At 42.8% G+C, this 21,219-nt stretch overlaps 1 protein-coding gene across 2 annotated transcripts in view; it reads right to left on the reverse strand.

Moving 5' to 3' along the window:
- The window catches only part of PCNX3 (pecanex 3), a 2,517,385-nt gene that overhangs the window by 83,220 nt on the left and 2,412,946 nt on the right, over positions 1–21,219 (reverse strand). For both annotated transcript variants that reach the window (XM_044060478.1, XM_044060477.1), the window contains exon 33: positions 1,478–1,680. In XM_044060478.1, the coding sequence (XP_043916413.1) occupies positions 1,478–1,680 (203 nt within the window). The remainder of the gene's footprint in view (positions 1–1,477; positions 1,681–21,219) is intronic.

Below are 21,219 nucleotides of genomic sequence, written 5' to 3' on the forward strand. Positions count from 1 at the left end.
TCGCAAAAGCGATACTTTTCAGTTCCCACTACTTGATACAGCAGGCAACAGGATAAGGTGGCTTAAACCGTAAGTGTCCTGCTGACAACGGGACGGGTGGCAACCTTAGTACCTGCTCCAGCAACTTAATGGTCCATTTGTAGCTCCAAAACACCCCCCCCCCACAATTAATTCCTGGACATCTCCGATGAAGGCAGAGGTTCTGGAGAGCCTTGCAACATTTGTGGCTTGCTCTACCTGGAAGGCTGGTCTATACCTATCTTGCTATCTATTACCTACCTGAAATGTGAAGAACTGCTTCTCTCTTTTAAACCCTTTCTTGAGCTAAGTGGCCACAGTTTCTGTTTCATGCAACTTCCCTCTCTGCTAAACACGATAGGTCTGAGCAAAGAGGCATTATGAAACCTTTTTTAAATATCTGCTCAGCTAGACACAACAAGCCATCCTCCGAGTAGTTATCACCCTCCCAGATAAATGACATCCTCATTCATTTATAGAAGGGCCTGTTATGCCTTCATCTCCATTATGCTATTTAATTCGCAATTATGCCAAATGGAAGGCTCCTGAATATTATGGTTTTGCAGGCTGCACATTCTGCACTGTATTCCCACTTCACTGTGGCAGTCAGCATCACAGAGGAACAGACCATCCTTTTTCTCCCAGGATAAGTGACCCAAGGTCAGCTGATCAATCCTATACTCTCTAGTTAACTCTTGGGCCTTTAACTCAACCAAACTTATCTAAGTCATAGTCAGAGCTACACCCTTTGGTGCCACACAGCTGACCACTCTGCAGTTTTTTGTTCAACCTTTGCTGGAAAACCTGGCAAATTTCTGCATCACCCTAAATGTTGCTGACATGGTCTGAAGTTATGTCAAACATAGACTTCAGCAGTAATGTACAGGACTCTTCTAAACTCTGCAGGTTGCTAAGCAGGTGACACTGTGCCTCTTAGCCTATACAGTTCTCAGTGGGTGATCATTCCTTTTTCTGAAGCTGCCACTAGTATTGCAAGGTATCTGATGTGTTCTTTAACATATAGACCCATGGTTGACACACTATACATATTTTTACACCCCATAGATGTAGGCATTTAGAGTTCTTATGGGGGGAAAAGGTGCGTAAATTGGTTAGGAGAGTGTTAAATGCAACACATAGCCAAGCAATATTATCCAAGGGCTAATGAATCATGGCCCAGGAAGAACAACCAAAGTGCAATGAATATTCCACCAGTTGGTGAGTTCTGGCATGGAGTTTGTCAGGAGGAATTTATGGTAGATTTTATAACAAGGAGAACTATGGATGGAGACCTCCTAATGTTTCTTTTTTTTACTTGCTGACAGTGTATGCATTCTTTAAAAGCTTGGTGCATACAATGACACTTGGAAAGCTTTGCACACCACAACTGGCTGGAAGACAGCATAATGCGAAGACCTTTCTGATTCACAGGAGATTGCAAACTATAAATATAGAGTACCTGACTGAGGTTGAGAGGTAGTGACTGGAGGCTGCTGAGTGTTTGAAGGCCCTACTCCAGCTGTTGCTGCTGCTGTCTGTGAGGTGCTATTTTGTGTGCCATGGACAGTTGGGTTGTTGCTGACTGATGAAGACCCGCCTCCACAATCCGAATCTTCGATGTTTCCCCCACTGTTACAGCCAGCTCCACAACCTTTCTGCAACCTGGTAAGTGAGAAAACAAACACGTTTTAAAATTAAAAAAAAAAATTATTAACAGCATATGACATTTATCAGACATACAAAGTTATATTCTACTTACCCTCATAAAAACAAGTTTCTGCAGAAAAAATGTCAATTTTAGTAACAATTGTTACAAGTATGGAAATACTGCTAAATACAATTAAGATAATGGCGCAAAGAAGTATGAAAGCACCTGCCTGAACTTGAAATCACACGATTCCTTTAAAACACACAACAGCAAAACTAGAAACATGAATATCAATCAGCAGTGTCTCTTAATTTTAAAATGCATCAGAAATTAAAAGTACAATTCATCCCATGTTTTTTTTAAAAGGTACTCAACAAAATCTGCTATTTAAACTCTGAATTTAAGCCAATTCTCCCCATCTGCCTCACGGTAATCCTTGCCCAGATGATCCAAAGCGTAAAATAATTTTCTGAAATTACATCATGTGACTAAGTTCTATATATTTTGCATCATACGAGTTCATGCTCTGTATATAATGCAATGATTTGGTTGAATGTTAGCAGTCTGATGAAATCTTGACAAACATGTCTTTTCTTTCAAATATTTTTTTATTTTCCAAACAATATAATGTTTAACAATACAATCATCAATAAACAAGTATTTGGATTAAAATATTTCTGATTACTATTTTTGAGCAGCTTTATTACTTTATGGTGGTTTTTGAGTGCTTATTGTTGTACTATTACTTCTGAAGTCCATATACATATGCAGATACAAACAGCAGCATTACACATCAACTATGTATGCATAACTCATACAAGATTTCACCAATCTATATCCAGACAGCACCCTCACACAAATCAAGAAACAGTAATGAAGATTTATCATCTAAGTAACCACCCAAAGGGAGGGTGGCAGGACAATATACCCAACTCAAAGAGATTCCTTTCACAGATCAACTGAAAGAGTACAAGAAAGTATCTGTTCCATCAAATATCAAGGACTGTCAATGCAGCTTATGGTTGGGCTGTATCCAAAGAAGTAACCACCAGAGTGGAAAGAGCCAAGGTGCAGCCTAATAATCAATGTTCAGATGGTGGAATCCCGAAGTATAGCTATACCAAGGGAAGCTTGCCTCCAGAAGCTGTGGTCAAGAGAGTGATTGCTTACTGAAGAGCAAATGACATCGCAGAGATCTCTATAAAAAGGACAATCTTGAAATCAGTATTTCAAGCAGCTAACCCCTTGTGGGGTGGATTTCTGTATTAAGTGGTGTGCAGTGTGCCACTAATAGTAAAAGATGATGCAATAAACAATCCAGTTAGAAAGTGTCAGTTTGATAAGCATAAGCCTTTTCCAGTTTGCAGTGACGAAATGAACAGCAGGCCTGTTTTCCTAAGTTTATGTATCTCCTTTATTGTAAAACATTAGCTTGCTGTGCATATACAAGGTATTAAGGTGTCTCCATCCCCATCCCGGTTTCTGCAGCAGCACAGAAAACAGATAGATGAATGGAGGAGACAGCTTGCAGTCAACTTCAGGGAAGAAATACTGTTTTATCCTAAGGGACACCAGAAACTATTGAAAGACCAGATTTGCTTTCCTAAACATGAAAGCCTGAAGCTTAGAGATCTTGAGAGAGGGCAATGGAAGTAAGAAAGGAAGTTCTACAATAAACAAACTTTGGCATCAGCAAGCCAGCAAACTTGAATTGCAAGCATGTAATCATAGAGTTAAAAGTTTCATAAAGATAAGGAGTTCTTCAATGAAACATGGAGGTGCACAACTCCATTAAGGAACCACCAACACCAGCCTCTGCTGAACCACAGTCCTGCCTTCCAAATACTCAAGACTGGCATAAATAGTAGACACACTCACCATGACTACAGAATAAATGAGGCCCTAAGGGCACAACATGAAATAGGTCAGGGTCAACTATAAATTGAGCAGGTGGTGTGACAAAAAGTACCATTCCATCCAAAAGTACAGTTGTGTACACTTACCATAAATGTAGGTGTTCGAGTGTATTCACTGTTGCAGTCATTACATTTGGGTAATCCTGTTGGCAGGTTGCCCTCAGTCGGCCTGAATTCCAAATTCTTGGGTCCTGCGTCTGTTGCTGTCACCCCTTCCCTGACGTCAGGTCGTCAGGGGTATAGAATATACAGCCAACGCCATTTTCTTCAGTTTTTCTTGCCCCAGATGTCAGGTGTCTCCAAAAGGGTAGGCTAAATATATATATAAAACATACATGCACCAAAATAACCTTTACCCTCATCTACAAGCAAATACACCACATAGGTTGTATAGGTCAGAGAAGTAAAGATAAGATCCAGCAGAAATAAGGGGGATGGCGGGTGGGTAACCTGGACTGCAACAGTGAATACACTCGAACATCTACATTTATGGTAAGTGTACACAACTGCACTATGTTCTTCGTGTTTCACTGTTGCAATCATTATATTTGGGTACAGTCCCAAAGCTATGGTTGGGTGGCTGGAGCTAAACAACATTAGGAGCAGCTATGAGGCCCTGCAGAACTGCAGTGGCAAAGCTTGCCCTGGATTTAGAGTAAAGTGGCAGATTGTAATGCTTTGTAAAGGAGTGCACTGAACTCCAAGCAGCCGCCTCTAAAATGTCTTTGGTTGGTACTCCCCTGAGAAAGGCTGCAGAAATGGCTGCTGCTCGGGTTGAATGTGGCCTAATGCCCTTAGGCACTGGCTTGCCATGCTGTGAGTAGCAGAAACGAATGCAGTGGTCTATCCACTTTGAAATAGTCTGCTTGGAGATGGCCTTTCCTTGTGATCCTGCAGCATATGCCACTAGTAATTGTTCTCTCTTTCTGGAAACTTTAGTTTTGTCCAAATAGAATCTAAGTTGTCTGTGTAAGTCCAAAGAATGCAGAATTTTCTCCCCCTTGTTCTGTGGATTTGGATAAAAAGTTGGCAAATGAACAGTTTGGTTAAGGGTTACACTAGACACCACCTTAGGCATAAATGTAGGGTTTGTCCTCAGAGAGACCCTGTCTGGATGAAAAATGATAAAAGGTTCCACAGCCATAACAGCCTATAACTCTGACACTCGTCTTGCAGAAGTTATTGCTAGGAGCAGAGCTGTTTTCCAAGATAAAAACTTTATATCTGCAGTAGCAGCTGGCTCAAAAGGAGGTAAGGAGAGTTTTTCCAAGACATAATTGAGGTCCCATGCAGGCACTGGCGATCTCCTTGGAGGCCTTACATTTTTGGCTCCTCTGAGGTACTGCCTTAATAAAAGATGAGAAAAGAGTTGTGGCTCTGTATTGTAATGAGTCAAAATGGCAGAGGCATGAATTTTAATTGATGAAAAAGATAGGCCTTTGTCCAGCATCTCATTTAAGTATTGCAAAATCTGAGGAATATTTGGTACAGCTGTATCAGTTCCTTGAGCTTGGTTCCAAGCACAAAATCTCTTCCATTTTCCAGCATAGGATTTTCTAGTACTAGGACTTCTGGCTTCCAAAATGACATCCATCACAGCTTCACTGAGAGGTGTGCTTTGTATGGCTACATTGTCCGCCATGCTGCCAGGTTTAGAGTCCTGAGTTGGCTGTGCAGAATCTGATTGTTTTGTTGGGACAGTAGATGAGGTATTTGAGGTAAGGTCCAGGCTGGGCATTGAGACAAGTTCCTTAAGATCGGATACCAGTATTGGCGGGGCCAGTCTGGGGCAATCAGAATCATTTTTGGTTTCTCCTGTCTGACCTTTACGAGTATCTTGGGGAGGACAGGCATATACTGATAGGTTTTTCCAGTTGAAGGATAAGGCGTCCACTTTCCGTGCTTGTCTGTGATAAAGTCCTTGTGCAGAATCTTTTTAGTTGATAGTTGTGAGGGGAGGCAAATAGATCTATGTCCGGGCGTCCCCATTTCTTTGTTATCATGTTGAAGACTTGTGGATCCAGATGCTACTCGTGGGGATCCATGAGGTTTCTGCTTAGTTCGTCTGCCAAAGTATTTTCCTTTCCTGGCAGGAATTGTGCCTGCAGATGTACTTGGTAAGTCAATGCTGTGTCCCATAAAGCCATGGCTAGTCTGCAAAGGGGGTAAGATTGCGTGCCCCCCTGCTTGTTTATGTACCACATGACCGTGGTGTTGTCTGTCTTTATCAGTAGTTGTCCCGGATGAATTAGGTCCTTGAAGGCTGTCAGGGCATTTTGAACAGCTAGCATCTCCTTTTGATTGATATGTAGATGCATTTGATTTGTGGACCAGGTGCCCTGAATGCCTCTTCCTGCCATGTGGGCCCCCCAGGCATAATCTGATGCATCCGTTGTTAGGCTCTGCCTGGCTGGGAGTAGTGAGAATGGCTGTCCCTTGTTTTGGTGACAAGCCTTTGCCCACCATCGAAACTCCTGTTGCAGGCAGGGAATGAGAGTAATCATTGTTTCCAGGCTGTGGCAATGTTGTGTCCAGACACTTTTTAGGTACCATTGAAGTTTCCTCACATGCAGTCTTGCATATGGAATTAGTAGGATGCAGGATGCCATGAAGCCCAAAGCCTGCAGAATTTTTCTTGCAGATAACTGGGCCTTTGTTGCCATTCCCTTGAAATAGGTAGTCAGTTGCCTTTGGTTGTCTAGCATGAGATAAGCCATCTGGGCAGATGTACTTAAGCTTGCACCCAGGAATATTATCTCTTGAGGGGGTACTAGTTTTGATTTATTTTCGTTGACTGTGTACCCTAGGCATGTTGAAATTCTTTTCACAAATGCCATATGCTGTAGTAGAATGTCCTTGATCTCTGCTTGAATGAGGCAGTCGTCCAAGTAGGGATATATTTGTATTCCCTTTGTATGCAGAAAGCAATTAAGGGTGCCAGGCACTTTATGAAGACCCTGGGTGCAGTAGATAAGCCAAAGGGCAGTGCAGAGAATTGGTAATGGTTTGAGCCAGTCTTGAATCTGAGGTATCTTTTGCATGACTGTCTGATTGGGACATGCAGGTATGCCTCTTTTAGGTCTAAAGTCACGAGCCAAGCCTTTCTGCCCAGCATGTGCAGAAGCTGCAGCAAGGTCAACATCTTGAATTTTGGTATATTCAGGAAAGTGTTTAGAATGGATAGGTCCAGTATTGGTCTCCATGCTTTGTCCTTTCTGGGTACCAAGAACAGTCGAGTAAAATCCTTGTCTCTGCTCTTGCTGTGGTACTTGTTGAATAGCCCCATGTCCATGAGGGATGAGACTTGTTTTTGAGCCTCTGCCCATTGATTTTTTGGCAGGTCTGGCCAACCGTTTGCCCTTGGCAGGGTATGGAAGCGAAACTTGTAGCCTTGTGACACTATGTCTAGAACTCATTTGTCCTGGGTTATAATGTGCCAATTTTGAGAAAAAAGTGCTATTTTTCCCCGTGAGGGTGCTGCCAGAAGATAAGTGCTTGGTGCAGGCAGGGGGAAGTCATTGGGACTGTTTCCTGTATGGTTGTGATTTGTCTTCTCCACTTTTGGAGGTAGAAGCACCCCATTGCTTAGACCTGTACGACCCTTGCGGCTGGGATCTGCCTCTAAGGCGTCTGGATCTGCCCCTTTGAGGTCTGTCTGACACTGGACAGGACCAATTCTTTGTAGGTCAGTGTCTGCTAAACCTAGGTGGCTGTACCTGTAAAAAAAAATCTTTGACCGTTTGCATAGATTTAGCTTTCTGCTCCACTTTCTTTAACACCTCTTTTGCCTTAACACCAAACAAGGTATCATGCTGTAATGGTGCATCAAATAATTTAGCTTTGACATGATCAGGAAGATTTTGTTCCTTTAACCAAGCATGCCTCCTAATTACAGAACCTGCAACAGCAGCCCTGCAGGAGGCCTCCAAAGAATCAAAACCACATTGCAAAGTATGCTTTCTAACTTGTTCAGCTGCATGCAATAAATCCTGCATTTCTTTGTTTTCTGCGCATTCAAAATTTACCAACATTTTCTATTTAAGCAGTGTCATGACATATTGCTGATATTTGAGCATATGAAACTGGCAGTTTAAGGCCCTTATAGCCAAGGTAGCAGATGTGTAAATCTTTTTCTCCCATCTATCCAGAGCCCTAGAATTTTTATCAGAGGGGGTAGGTTCTTTTGCAGTGGAAGTCTTAACCCCTTTGGGACCCTGAGAAATAGTTTCTGGGTCTACAGCAGGGTCTTTGAAAAGGAATTTATGAGAGTCAGGAACCTTGCAGTATCGGTCAGGCTTAACAGGAGCTGGAGGTAAGGAGTCAGGGGTCAGACTAGACTCTGAAAATACATCATCTACAATGTCTAACACAGGTGGAATAGCTAGAGGCTTGTGTTGAGGTAGTAAAAGGAAGTCCCTGAGCCTCTTCTTAGATTCTGAAAAATCTTGTCTCTCCCAGTGGAAATGCTCCCTCATGGTATGCAAGGTTTCCCCCAAAAGAGTAGTCCTCAGGAGGAGAAGCTGAAGGAATACATTCTTCAGCATCAGAATCCTCATAGGGGGAAGTGGATATTCCTGATCAGAAGAGGAATCAGAGGAAATGGAAACCTGATCTGAAGATTCATAGTGTGTCTCTCGCCTAGGCCTCTTATCAGGCGGGGGATGGGAACCCCTGATTAAGGTTATTAAGTCTTCGGCCATTTTGAGCATCTGTTTTTTGGGCATGGAGGCCTGTCCATGTGACTTATGAACTTGCTTCTTTGCCTTTAAAGGTGCTTTAGTCTTTGCCTTTGAAAGTGAAGTTGGTTTAATGTATAATTGTTTAGGTCTGAATACACCCTCAGAAGCAGATGCCTGCTCAGCGGCTCTGGATCCATCTGAGGGAATAGTTTCCGAGGCTCCAATACTTTGAGTTTCCAGCGGCCTGACTGACTCCACGTGGGAGTTGGTAGCAGCCTGCGACTCTAGTAGCAGGTGTCAGGGGCTGCGAAAGCGCCTTACTGAGAACCGGCGACTGGCTTAGGAGAAGCTTCGTCATCGGTTTTGGACCTTGGTAGCCTGTCTTTTTCTTTGCGTTTTTTGTGAACTCCGGTAGTCGAATGGCTATCTGACATTGTATAATTAAATCTGTGCCCGAAATAGCTTAATGCAAAATTTTACCGACGCTTAATAGTGCGTTGGTTAAATCTAGCACAAAACCGACAACTTGAAATATCGTGGTCAGGGCCTAGGCAAGGAATACAGTAAGAATGAAAGTCCTTATGAGGTATCTGCTTTCCACAAGAAATACAATTATTAACTTTTTCTGACATCGGTCTAGAGCAAGAAAAAAGTTTCCCCAATGGGGCACTTAGCTTTTAATGAAGACTTCGGATCTGAAACTCGAACACGAAAATCTCAGGAGTCGGCCGACCGGCACTTGCAAACTGCTTCTGCTTCGGGCACCGCGCGGAAAGACTGAAGAAAATGGCGTTGGCTGCATCTTTTATACCCCTGACGTCAGGACAGGGGCGACAGCAACCGACGCAGGACCCAAGACTTTGGAATTCAGGCTGACTGAGGGCAACCTGCCAGCAGGATTACCCAAATGTAATGACTGCAACAGTGAAACACAAAGAACATCTGAGAAGTATCTTCACTTGGTGGCACAGATCTGCTACAAGTAGAAAACTTCCCAATAACCACAGTGTCCTTTAAGACCCCTTCTAAGGAACTGGGGAGGGGTCTCCATCAGAAGTTAAGCCCTAAGGCATAGTCAGCTTTTCCTCCCAGCTATGGAAAACATCACTTGTTTAGATGTGGAGAGATTTTTTTTTTTATACTGCTAAAGGCCTGTGTGTCCAAAATCATGCCACACTTAGTCCTCTCAGGGAGATGGAAATTAGTTTTGATCTTTTTCTTCAGAACTTTGAAATAAGTAACAGAAACAGCCAGAAGGATGGGAATGCACACATGAATTTCCCATACATGGGATGGAAAAAACATCCACCTCCACATCTCAACTTTCCTTGCTGAACCAATCTGAAAAGAGAGGGTTGCATTTTCCCAAGTGGCAAATCCAAGTATTTTACACATTATGGGCCTGGATAATGTATATCACTGAAGGAGTCTGTGTTTAATTATCTTGTCTTTGTAACCCTCACAGCGAAGTTTTTTTGACAATGACTTGCACATCGCATTCTGAAGTGGCACAGGGGTAGATGTAAGAGATGGACTGCTGTGGGAGCTTCTGTTCCTCTGGTTTCACTGGCCAGTAGGGTAACCATCTGTTACGCTGAGGTGAATGTTACATACTTCAGTTTTGTATGACACTCACTGAGCCAAGTAATTTTAAAGGGCAGATATTTGGGACTTAGTTACCACAGGTACCTTATTTGTGCCTTATTCCAATGAGAGGTCCGCCTGTAACAAAAACTAAAATTATGTGTTGTCTGTTTCCGTTCCACAAACTATGGGTCTTGGATCCAATCTCAGATCTGGCCTCGGCCATCATCAAGCTTTGGATCTGGTGGTCAGGCTTCTCTCCCTACCAATACTCCTTTGTGCAAAAAACAAGCTATCTCAGATTGAGTTTACCCACTAATAAAAAGGGGATTTAAAAATCATAAGGGTACCGCGGGACAAATAACTTTGGTAAACCCAAGTACTGCATGGCTAATAAGGAGAATAAGAGAGAGAAAGACATGACCTTCAGCAGCCAAGATGAGGTAATCTGGAACCACCTCAGAAAAGAAATAAAATAAGAAAAAAATTGGAGAGGGATGGTTGGAGGGTAGCTCAGGAAGGACAGAAAGGCAACACAGGTCTATCAATGGTGAGTATATAACTTCTGTATCTGAGGTTGTGTTTTCCATTCATTCCTCAATGTATGAGGCTGAGTCCTCACCTTCCTTCTCACTTGGGAAGCCTTATGGAAGGATATTCTGGAGCACAACAGTACCAAAGGAGGCTTTAGATCTGAACTGCATATCTAACTTATAGTGTGAAATGAAGGAATGTACCTTGGACCAGGTAGCTGCAGCACATATGTCATGAACCAGAATACTAGACAAGAAAGCTGTACACAAAGCCACATAGCTGGTAGAATGAGCCATTGGGAATGGAAAGGAGTGGAAGCCCTCTTTCTTGATAAACTAAGGAAATGCACTGTGAGAACTAGCAGGAAAGGGTGACTTTGGGCACTAATCTTCTCAGTTCAGCTCAGGAAATGGACCCAAATAACTGATCAGATTTCCTGGAAGGCTTTATCCAATGTAGATAAAAATGCAAATGATGAAGGACATTAAGTAAATGTAAAGTATATTCACCTTTGTTTGAAAAATTTGGGAAGAACACTAGAAGATCAATGGACTGAAATATGGATGATTCAGACACACCTTAGGAAGAAAAGAGGAGTTGGTTCTTAATGACACTCTGCCCTTGTGAAAAATTGGGTAGGGAGGTTTCGAAGATAAGGCTTATAGCTCAGAAATTCTCTTGGCACAAATGATATCACCAGAAATAAAGTCTTCCATGATGACAATTTTAGGTCAACCCGAGCAGCAGTCTCTAATGGTTGTCTAGTCAAAGCCTATAACAACAGTAATAACCCATGGAGGAACTGTTTCTCTACATGGAGGTTGTAGTAAAAAGGTACTTCAGAGGAAAGCCTTAGACAATCAAAGATGCAATGGGCATATGGTTTTCACCCAAATGAAAGGAAGATACAGGTGGTATCTGCACCATGACTGTGGAATAGCTGGCTCCATACTGGAAGAGATGTGCGAGGAAGTCCAAGATTGCTGGAAGGGGGTCTAAGAAGGGATCAACATTCTTTTCAATCATCCAAACAGAAAACCTTTTCCATTTGTTTTATAAACTTCCCAGTCAAAGGCTTTGGGAGGAAGACAAAATATGAACTGAAGGTGAAAACCTGGGCTGCCGAACCATCACTGGAACTGCAGAAACCATGCAGTCAGTTGGAAGGACTGAATGTTCGGGTGAGGCAACCCCAAAGGGTGAGTAAGATCTAGTTAAAGCCCAACACCCAGAAAGGATGAACTAGATGACGGCAGAGTAAGAGAAGCCACACTTGTTGAGGCCAATAAGGGAAACCACACTTGTTGAGGCCAATAAGGGGACTGAGGGTGCCTGTAACCCTCAATGCAGATGCTTTCTGAAGAAATTTGGGAATTAGGGGCATCAAAGGAAAGGCATAAGGGAGACCCATGGGGCATGGGTGTGTTACAGCACCCCTAGGTAACTCCCTCTCAGGAAATTAGAACAAAGAACTTGCTATCTAGTGTTGAGGGGAGAGATGAAGAGGTCATAGCAAGCTTGGCCGCACCAGTCAAAAACCCACTCTGCTACTAAAGGATTGAGGGACCATTCACGAAGGAGCAGGATGGATCTGCTCACTGTCCGCACGTATACTGGATCTCCCTAAGATATGCACTGCTATTAGAAAGTGATGAGAAGATATCACCCACTACCACACTCACAGCCTCTCAACACAAGGGTTAAAATCTGATTCCTCTCTGTTTTTTGATGCACTAGACCACTACCGTGTTACCTATCTGAACAGATATCACACCCGAAGGGAGAGATTCATGAAAGGAATTCTCTCTTCTCCAATATACTAATGTGAAAACGAGACACAGTTTGGAACCATGTACCTTGGTCCGCCTTTCCCATAAAATGCCCCAATCCCACCCCAGTTGGGAAACATTTGTGGTCACTGTTGACTGGGGGGGGGGGGAATGAAAGGACATCCCTTGTAGAACATGCAGAGATTGTAGCTACCAATGTACATGTGCTCTGCAAGTGTCCATTAGTGACTCTGAAAAAGGCATGAGTTGTCTTCTGATTGACCTCTGAACTGCCAGAGTACACTGAAGTCTGCATGTAGAACCTGACAAGGGAACTAGTGTAAGAGAGGCTACTATGGATCTCAGAAGGCGAAGAATTAGTTTTGCTGATGGCTTCTGGAGGGGTATGACATCCTGGGCTTGTTGGTGAAATGATGTAACTCTTGTATGTGGGAGATTTGCTATCTGAAGCTTTGCGTCCAGAAGTGCTCCGATAAATTCTATTGAATGAACTGGTTGTGGCTTGTAATTTGTCAGATTCACTGCAATCCCTAGGTCTGTACACAGGTGGAGCAAGGAGTCTATGACTTTAATGAGTAGATTCCTGACAGAGGTAGTGATGAGCCAGTCATTCAAATAAGTATATTTGTAGAGGAGCTGCCAATACTGCCATACACTTGGTAAACACCTGGTGGGTTGGGGTGGGGGCTGTAAGACCAAAGGCCAGAGCTCTTGTAGAGCACAGTTTGTGTGTCTTAAAGAAGTATAGCAAGTGATTTACGTACACATTATAAATAATGGGCATGTGTTGTACCTAGTGCCATTCTGAAAATGCAGCCAGAGTAAGCATGTGAAAATGAATGTAGTTAGTTTGTATATAAGTTACCCAAGTTTTAACAGCTATAACCGTAATAAGGCTGCTTGAACAGAACCCATGAAGACTCGTCTATTATATCGAGACAAGACAAGCGACATGATATCTGGGATTCCAGAGATTGACATTTGGAGCCACGAGATGCAGAGATAATAGTGAAAGCAAACTAAGAGAAACGAGCATGAAAAGAGCCAGAAAAGAACCAAATGTAATGAAAACTTGCACGAAAAGTTTACTTTATAAAAAAGATAAAACAGAGCATTACAACGGCACAAACCGCATTATTACACAAGCAAAAGGCACACAAGGTTTATTAATTAAGCAAAATGTTTAAAATTAAGATATTTTATGAAACGAGCATGCTTAAAGCTAAACAAATGTGTAAAGTGAAATGTGTGCGTTTAAAGCAAAACACGCAAGTTTAGAGTAAAACGAGCACAAGAAAAGTACAATGGACATGAAAAAAGATTAAACAAGCTAAACAAATACAAGGATAATAAAAGGGCACATTAAGCATAAATAAAGCAAGGCGACTACATTTTTTTTTGCTAAAGTGCAGTGTTTTGGCATAACTACAACTTCATACTGTATCAAGGGCAAAGCTAGAGTTATTTGAAGTATCTCAAAGTGTGTAAAAGTGCTTACAGTGTGTGCTTATTACAGTGCACGTATTCCAAAGAGTTTAACTGTGCACAAAGTGCAACTATTTCGTGAAGTGCAGTCAAAGTACAGCCATTTTGATAAGTTTCTTGTGCTGGGTGTGTCTATTCACAAAGTACCGCCATTACAAAGTGTTTCTTGCACTGTAAAGAATTATCTAGCAAAGTACCACCATTTCAGGAAAGTTTCAGTGTGCCATGTACTGTCTATTCACAAAGGGCAGTTGCTTCGAAATGTTTCTTACTATGAGCTTTTTCTGCCCAGTTCATTCGCACAGTTCAGTTATCTGAAATGTTTCTTAAAATGATGATAAATGACTTTTGCAGTACGAAAATTTTGAGAGTGTTAAAGTGCCTGAGAAACTTATTTTGCAAAATTTAGTCATTCAGAGGCTTGTTGTGCTATTGGGCAAAGTTACAAGTACTGGCATAAAATTCTGGCATAAGTGTATGTATGTGCATCCGTGCATATTTGTAAAAAAAAAATCCTTCACTGGTATGTGTTAATATGGCAGATGGATTTCAAAAGCCCTCACCACTTGTATTTGATCAGAATATTGCAGAGAATATTTGAGCAAGAATACAATATTTTTACACAAGCAGCTTATTCTGACAAAGATACATGCACCAGGGGATTCATTTTGTTAAACCTAGCTGGGTCAGAGGCCACTGAAAGAGAGTGTTCATTTGTGTATGCACCAGCAGTATATGAGGGAGAAGGTGAAAATGGTCATATTACTGTACAGGCTGAATCAAGGAAAGATTCCAAGTGTTTGAAGCACAGATTCAGGGAAATGTGCAATCCCCAGAAAAATATTACATTACAGAGACACTTGTTTTACACAAGAGATCAGAAACCAGGGGAAACTTGTAGCTTATATTACTGACCTGAGAAACAAGGCTAAAACGTGTTGGCTTGGTGACTTAAAAGATAAATTAATAAAGAACAGGCTTGTGTGTATTAATAGTGCTGCTGTGAGAAAGATTTTGCTTTGTGACAGTAATTTAACATTCAGTAAAGTCATTGAGATTTGTGAAATCCATGAAGTTACAGAAATGCACAGAAGTATGCTTGCAAATGACAAGAGCATGAATTCAGTAGGCTCCAGAGAAAGCAAATGTAGATAGCATGCAACACATGGCAAACAGAAGCAGGCCTAAGCACATAGCAGCCACAGGAGCTGCTGGTTCGCCAGGGAAACCACGTAGTTTTCCAGCAAGTTCTAAGGAAGGAACATGCTCAGTGCAGTACAAGCATGAGTCAGCAAAACCCATATCTAGCTTTATAGTTAACTGTCGCAACTGTGGTGCAAATCATGAGTCTAAAAGAGAAAGATGTTTAGCATTTGGTCCGCAAGTGTAAAAAATGGAACCATTTTCAAAGTTTGTTTCAAATCAAGTAAACATCACACAGTTACAGAGAGAAGTCGCTCAAAAAAAGCAAACTGATGAAGTAGAATTGCAGCAGTCTACTTTCTATGTAGGTGGTGCATCAGTAATTGGTGAAAGGGTCAACACAGTTAATTTACCGGCAAGGAACAAAGTATTTTGTACTGTCTAGATCAATGGTAAATCCATCGAGCTCAAAGTAGACGCTGGTTCAAAGTGTAATGTTATATCAGCACACACATTTGCTAGGTAAGAACTAATGAGGAACTCAATATGGCTAGTAGTACGAAACTTGTTGCTTACAGGGATGAAGAAAAGTGAACTTAAAAGCTCAACCCTCTAAAGTGCAAATTCAGACTACCAGAAGTTACATATGTAGGTCATTTATTTACCAGCACTGACTTACGACCAGACCCATTTAAGCAAGCAGCTATTCTTGAGATGTCACCACCAGATAATATTCAAGATCTACAATGTTTTCTAGGCATGGTCAACTACCTTGACAAGTTTATACCAGACTTCAGTGAGTTGACAGCACCTTTAAGAGAGCCAATGTGCAAAAATGTTACAAAGTCTTGGTTGGAACAGCACCAGAAGGCATTTGAAGACCTTAAGCAGAAAATTGCCACCCTACATACATTAAGATACTATGATGTGAATAAACCAGTCACTCTTTCCTGTGATACTTCAAAATTTGGTCTTGGAGCAGTTGCTCTTCAGGAAGGCAGACCAGTGGCATATGCATCTAAAACTCTTACCCAAACTAAAATGCAGTGTGCTCAAATTGAGAAAGATCTTTTGGCAATCGTATTTGCATGTTCAAAGTTTCATAATTATATCTGTGGTTGAGCTATTTAATCACCAACCTCTATTTACCATTCTAAAGAAGCCTGTGCATTCCTTTCCAGCAAGATTACAAAGAATGATGCTCAAATTGCAAAAGTACTTCAAAATGGTCTATACAAAAGGCAAACTTCTTTATTTGGCTGATACCTTACTCAGAGCACCCAGAAATACAACGAAACAGCTTGACACAGAGAATTTTGACTCTGACGTACCGGCAGTGCATAATTTGTCTACCACGACACTGATCCAATTTTGCAAAAGCTCAGCCACTACATTAATGTTGGATGGCCGTCAAAGTAATCTAGTGTACCACCTGGATTGCAAACTTATTTTCCTAACAGAGATGAGATTTTGATGGAAGATGGCATTTTCAAAGGTCCTAAAATTGTTATTCCTGCTTCCTTACAAAATGAATATATCCAGATTTTGCATTGTGGTCACCCATGTTCTGACTCTACCAAAAGAATGGCGAGAGACTAGTACTTTGGCCTTCACTAGTGAAAGGCATTGATAAAGTACTTTCTTCTTGTTCAATATGCAATAGTACTAAACCAAATTTACAAAGAGAACCACTTCAGCTAAGTCAAGTTCCTGAACTACCTTGGTCAACAGCTGCCACTCTGACATATTTGAGTGGAACAATCAGCATTACTTAGTATTGGTAGACTCTTACTCAAACTGGCTTGAGATGACTTACTACCTAATCTGACATCCACTACTGTTATTACCAAGTTGAAACGTCATTTCTCGGCCCACAGTAGTCCACACAACATTATTTCTGACAATGGTACTCAATTTACTAGTCAGTTATTTCAGAACTTTGGAAGAGGATGGGACTTTGTACATGTTACTAGTAGTCCTGAATATCCACAATCAGATGGACTAGCTGAACATGGAGTGCAGAGTGCAAATCGATTACTTGAAGGTTCAAAGCATGACAATACCGATATCTTCTTGAATCTACTTAATCTCAGAAGCATAACCCTTGACAACATACTTGTCTCACCCTGCTCAGAGATCTCTATCCAGGCAAACCAGAACAACACTGCCTATTATTTCCAGTTTATTGAGGCCTAAAGCTAAAAACAACAGAACCATCAGAGCCCAATTGTTCAAGAAGCATTCTATCCAGAAGTCCAGTTATGACAAATCAAGCAGATTTCTTCATCAATTGAAAGAGGAAGAGACAGTGAGGATACAAATGGCGAAAGGTTTCGACCGGATTGGACAGATAACTGGTGTTTGTACTGAGCCAAATTCCTACCTTGTAGATTCCGAGGGAGTGCAGTACAGGATGAATCACAGGCACCTCCTTCCTGTACCAGAATTGTTACCGCAGCGTATAGACTCGAATTAATAATAATTGAAGTTTGAAACTTCAAACCACTTAAATGGAGATCGCTCTACAGTGCAGAACAGTATATTTACTGCTTTCCCTCCCTGTAGTGTGATCTTGGAGTTGGTATACTTAATTAGCAGGGGGTGGGGGGGTGCTGGAGGGCTTGCCCCATACAAAAACAAAAAAAAAAGATTTTTACGTTTTTATTTATTTATTTATTTTTTTTACGTTTCGAAGTTTCAAAACTTCAATCTTATGGTCTCGACCATAAGAAATTCAAAGTTTTGAAACTATGACATTCAGAAGTAGACACCTGGACTTTTGCTTGCTTCACTAACTTGTTCAAGTAGCTAAGGTCCTAAACTGGCCTTAGTCCTTGTTTTTTGGCACCAAAAAAAAAAAAAAAAAAAAAAAAAAGAGTAAATTCCAGATGCTCTGTGGTCTGAACAGACCTCTTAAATGGCTCAATTTCTTAACATCTTCCTTATTTCTAAAGTGGTTTCTTCCGTCTGTGAGGATGGAATATCAGGAATTCTTTTTGGGCATGCAGAAAGGGTACACAACAGACTGAAATAACCTCTGGTAATGATCTTTCTGTGTGACCATTCAGGAGCTCTGAAAAGGCTTCTCGAAGAAAGGCTCTCTGAAGCCCTCATCTTGTGAGCCACCTCTGCCACTAAACAAGCTCTATTATAACAGTTTCCCCCTCTGCCTCAGGGAGCTCTTTCTCCTGAAGGATCAGATGCAAAACCCTGGGATTTTTAAAACCAAATTCTCTTTCCTCTCTTCTGGTTTCTGGAGAAGGTCCTTTGAGGGGGTACTGAATTTGATCCTTGCTCTTTATCTGAAGTTAAAGCTATTAATTTTAAGGCATTTTTACAGTCTGCCTTGCTTTTTTTCTGAGTTTGGTTTCCCTTTACCCTCCCTAGAGCTGTTTTGGTTTTACACTTCAAGGCTTTTGAGATGCCTGCCCTAATGTAGAACTGATTCTAGAAGTTCTTCCCAGTCTTAGTCCTCTCTGCTTGTCTTACTGGTTACTGACAAAAAAAATAAGAAGTTATGTACTCACCATAACGTTCCATCTGAGTAGGTAACCTTCATTTGTCTACAACCTTTGGGATTCAGATCCGACCTCGGATCCGAGCCGGCAATCTTTCATAGCTTACATCCGAGCTCCTAGCTCCTCCCCTTCACCCATAATCCCCTGCTAACTCTGACTGACCTCAGATCAAGTTTGCCCATAGCCAAAAAGGCTAATAAAGGAGTATACCTACCTTGCTTAAAGAGCAGGGTAAAACCTCTAACCAAAGAACATCCGAAGGTCAGGGGGAAGGAGGGTGGGATGGTTGCAGACAAATGAAGGTTACCTACTCAGATGGAACGTTATGGTGAGTACATAACTTCTTAATCTGAAGTAGTTAACTTCATTTGTTAGCAACCTTTGGGACAGAGTCCCCAGCTACCTGAATCCTGGGTGGCCTTCATGGAAGGATGTTCCGGAGCACTGCAGAGCCAAAGGATGCTCTCCCTCTGGAGATAATATCCAACTTATAATGGTTGATAAAGGTATGAGGTGAAGCCCAAGTGGCTGCTGAACAAATATCATCCAAGGGTACTCTAGACCGAAAGGCAGCAGAAGTAGACATGGACCGAGTGGAGTGGGCACGGACTCCCTGAGGTGCAAGCCTGTCAGAAGTTTCATAAGCCAAAAGGATGCATTGCGAGATCCACCTTGACAAGGTGACCTTCGATACCGGTTTACCTAGGTTAAATTTGGCAAAGGAGATGAACAACTGGTCAGATTGTCTATGACCAGCCGTTCTGTGAATGTAAAAACGTAGCTGTCTATGCACATCTAAAGAATGTAGCTTGTATTCTCCTTTGTTCTGGTATTCAGGAAAGAAGACTGGCAGGTTAATGGATTGATTAATATTTGCCTCTGAAGCAATCTTGGGAAGGAATGAGGGATTGGTCCTGAGGTAAACCCTATCCTTGTGGAAGGTTAAGTAAGGAGGTTTGACACACAGAGCTTGAAGTTCAGAGACCCTCCTAGCCGAAGTAATAGCGAGGAGAAATGCAGTTTTCCATGATAAATGTTTGAGATCAGCTGAAGCTGCAGGTTCAAAAGGGGGAGCTATTAAGGCCTGAGGTACTAAAGTCAGATCCCAGGGAGGCGCTACTTCCTTAACTGGGGGCCTGAGTAGGAAGGTGCCCTTCAAAAAGGTCTTACATAACTTAGTGGTAATTAATGGGCCCAGTTCATGTCCCACGTGGTAATGAGAGATAGCCGCTAGTTGAACTTTGACTGTGGAACAGCTAGCCCCCTGATGAAAAAGCCCTGACAGGAAATCCAAAACGGCAGGTAATGGAGCTGTGAAAGGATCCAGGTTCTGACGCTTCGCCCAAATAGTGAAACGTCTCCATTTACTATTATAGACTTTCCTAGTAGAAGGCTTGTGTGCTGCTACTAGGATAGCTTTAATTGGGGATGAGATACCGGGAGTCCTAGCTACAAGTGGAACTGGAGCAACCAAGCTGTAAGCTTGAGGTTGAACAGGTTCGGGACTGGGAGACCTAGGGAGGTGGGAAATCAGATCCGGGAGGGGATCTAGAATCCAAGGCGGATTCAGCAGATGAGACCATAGGTAAGGGAACCAAGCTTGACGAGGCCAGAATGGAGCAATGAGGATCATTTTGCTCCCCAACTGACTGGCTTTCTGTAGGAGTTTTAGCATCAGAGGAAGAGGGGGATACACATAAAGAAGACCGGGAGGCCAAGCATGCACCAGAGCATCTCTCGGGGATTCCCCGGCAGGGGTATTAGAGCGAAGTAGCTGTTGCATTTCGTGTTTGAAGGAGAGGCGAAGAGATCGCAACAGGGTTGCCCCCATACGGCAAATATCCACTTCGCTACCTGGGGGTTGAGAGACCACTCGTAGGGAGACAGTATGGTGCGACTGAGTTTGTCCGCCAGGATGTTGGACCGTCCCGGAATGTGCGTTGCAATAAGAAAGCGGTTGGTGGAGATCGCCCATTCCCACACTCTCATAGCTTCTCGACAGAGTGGGTAGGACCTGGTTCCCCCCTATTTGTTGATGTACCAGACCACAGACATGTTGTCTGACTGGACTGCAATTGTTCCTAAAGGGAGGAGGCCCTGAAGTGCTTGCAACGAGAACAGCACTGCCCTCATCTCTAGAACATTGATATGCAGTGAGGTCTCTGTGTCGTTCCACGTACCTTGGACCGTCCTGCCCGCTTAATGCCCCCCCCCACCCAAGGCGAGAGGCGTCCGTGGTCACCGTGGCCGAGTGGAGGGGCCATGGAGAAGGGGCGTCCCGCTTGAAAGTCCGGGCATTGCAACCACCATGAGAGAGCCCTCCTGCAAGCCTTGCTGAATGGAATGGGGTGACCGAGAGGGTAACGACGGAAGGACCACTGGACATGGAGAGTCCACTGTAAAACCCTCATGTTTAGGCGAGACATGGGGAGCAGAGTAATCGCGGCCGCCATGGAGCCCAGCGCCCTCAGGACCAATCCCGCTGGAGGAGCCGATGATACCAAAATGGCCCGCACATGAAGCCTCAGTGTGTGAAGTCGCTCGCTGGTTAAGGCTAGAAGGTCGTTGGTGTCTAACCTGGCCCCGATAAAATCTATCACCTGAGTCGGGCTGAGAAGGGACTTGTCCGTGTTAACAGTGATCCCCAGCTGGGGAGCAAGGTGGAGAAAGTAATTCCTGGCTGAGCAGAGTAGATGCCTTGTTGGGGCGGTCAGAAGCCAGTCGTCTAGGTATGGAAAGACCTGCATTCCCTGGAGCCTCAGGTGGGCCGCTATCACTGCTAATACCTTGGTGAACACCCTGGGGGCTGAGGTGAGACCGAAGGGAAGGACCCGGAATTGATAATGACTGGCTCCTAGCCGGAAGGGGAGAAACCTCCTGGAGCGTTTGTCCATCAAAATGTGG

Source organism: Protopterus annectens, chromosome 2.part0 (genome assembly GCF_019279795.1).
Source record: "Protopterus annectens isolate FY-2018-M chromosome 2.part0, PAN1.0, whole genome shotgun sequence".
Lineage (NCBI taxonomy): Eukaryota > Metazoa > Chordata > Ceratodontiformes > Protopteridae > Protopterus > Protopterus annectens.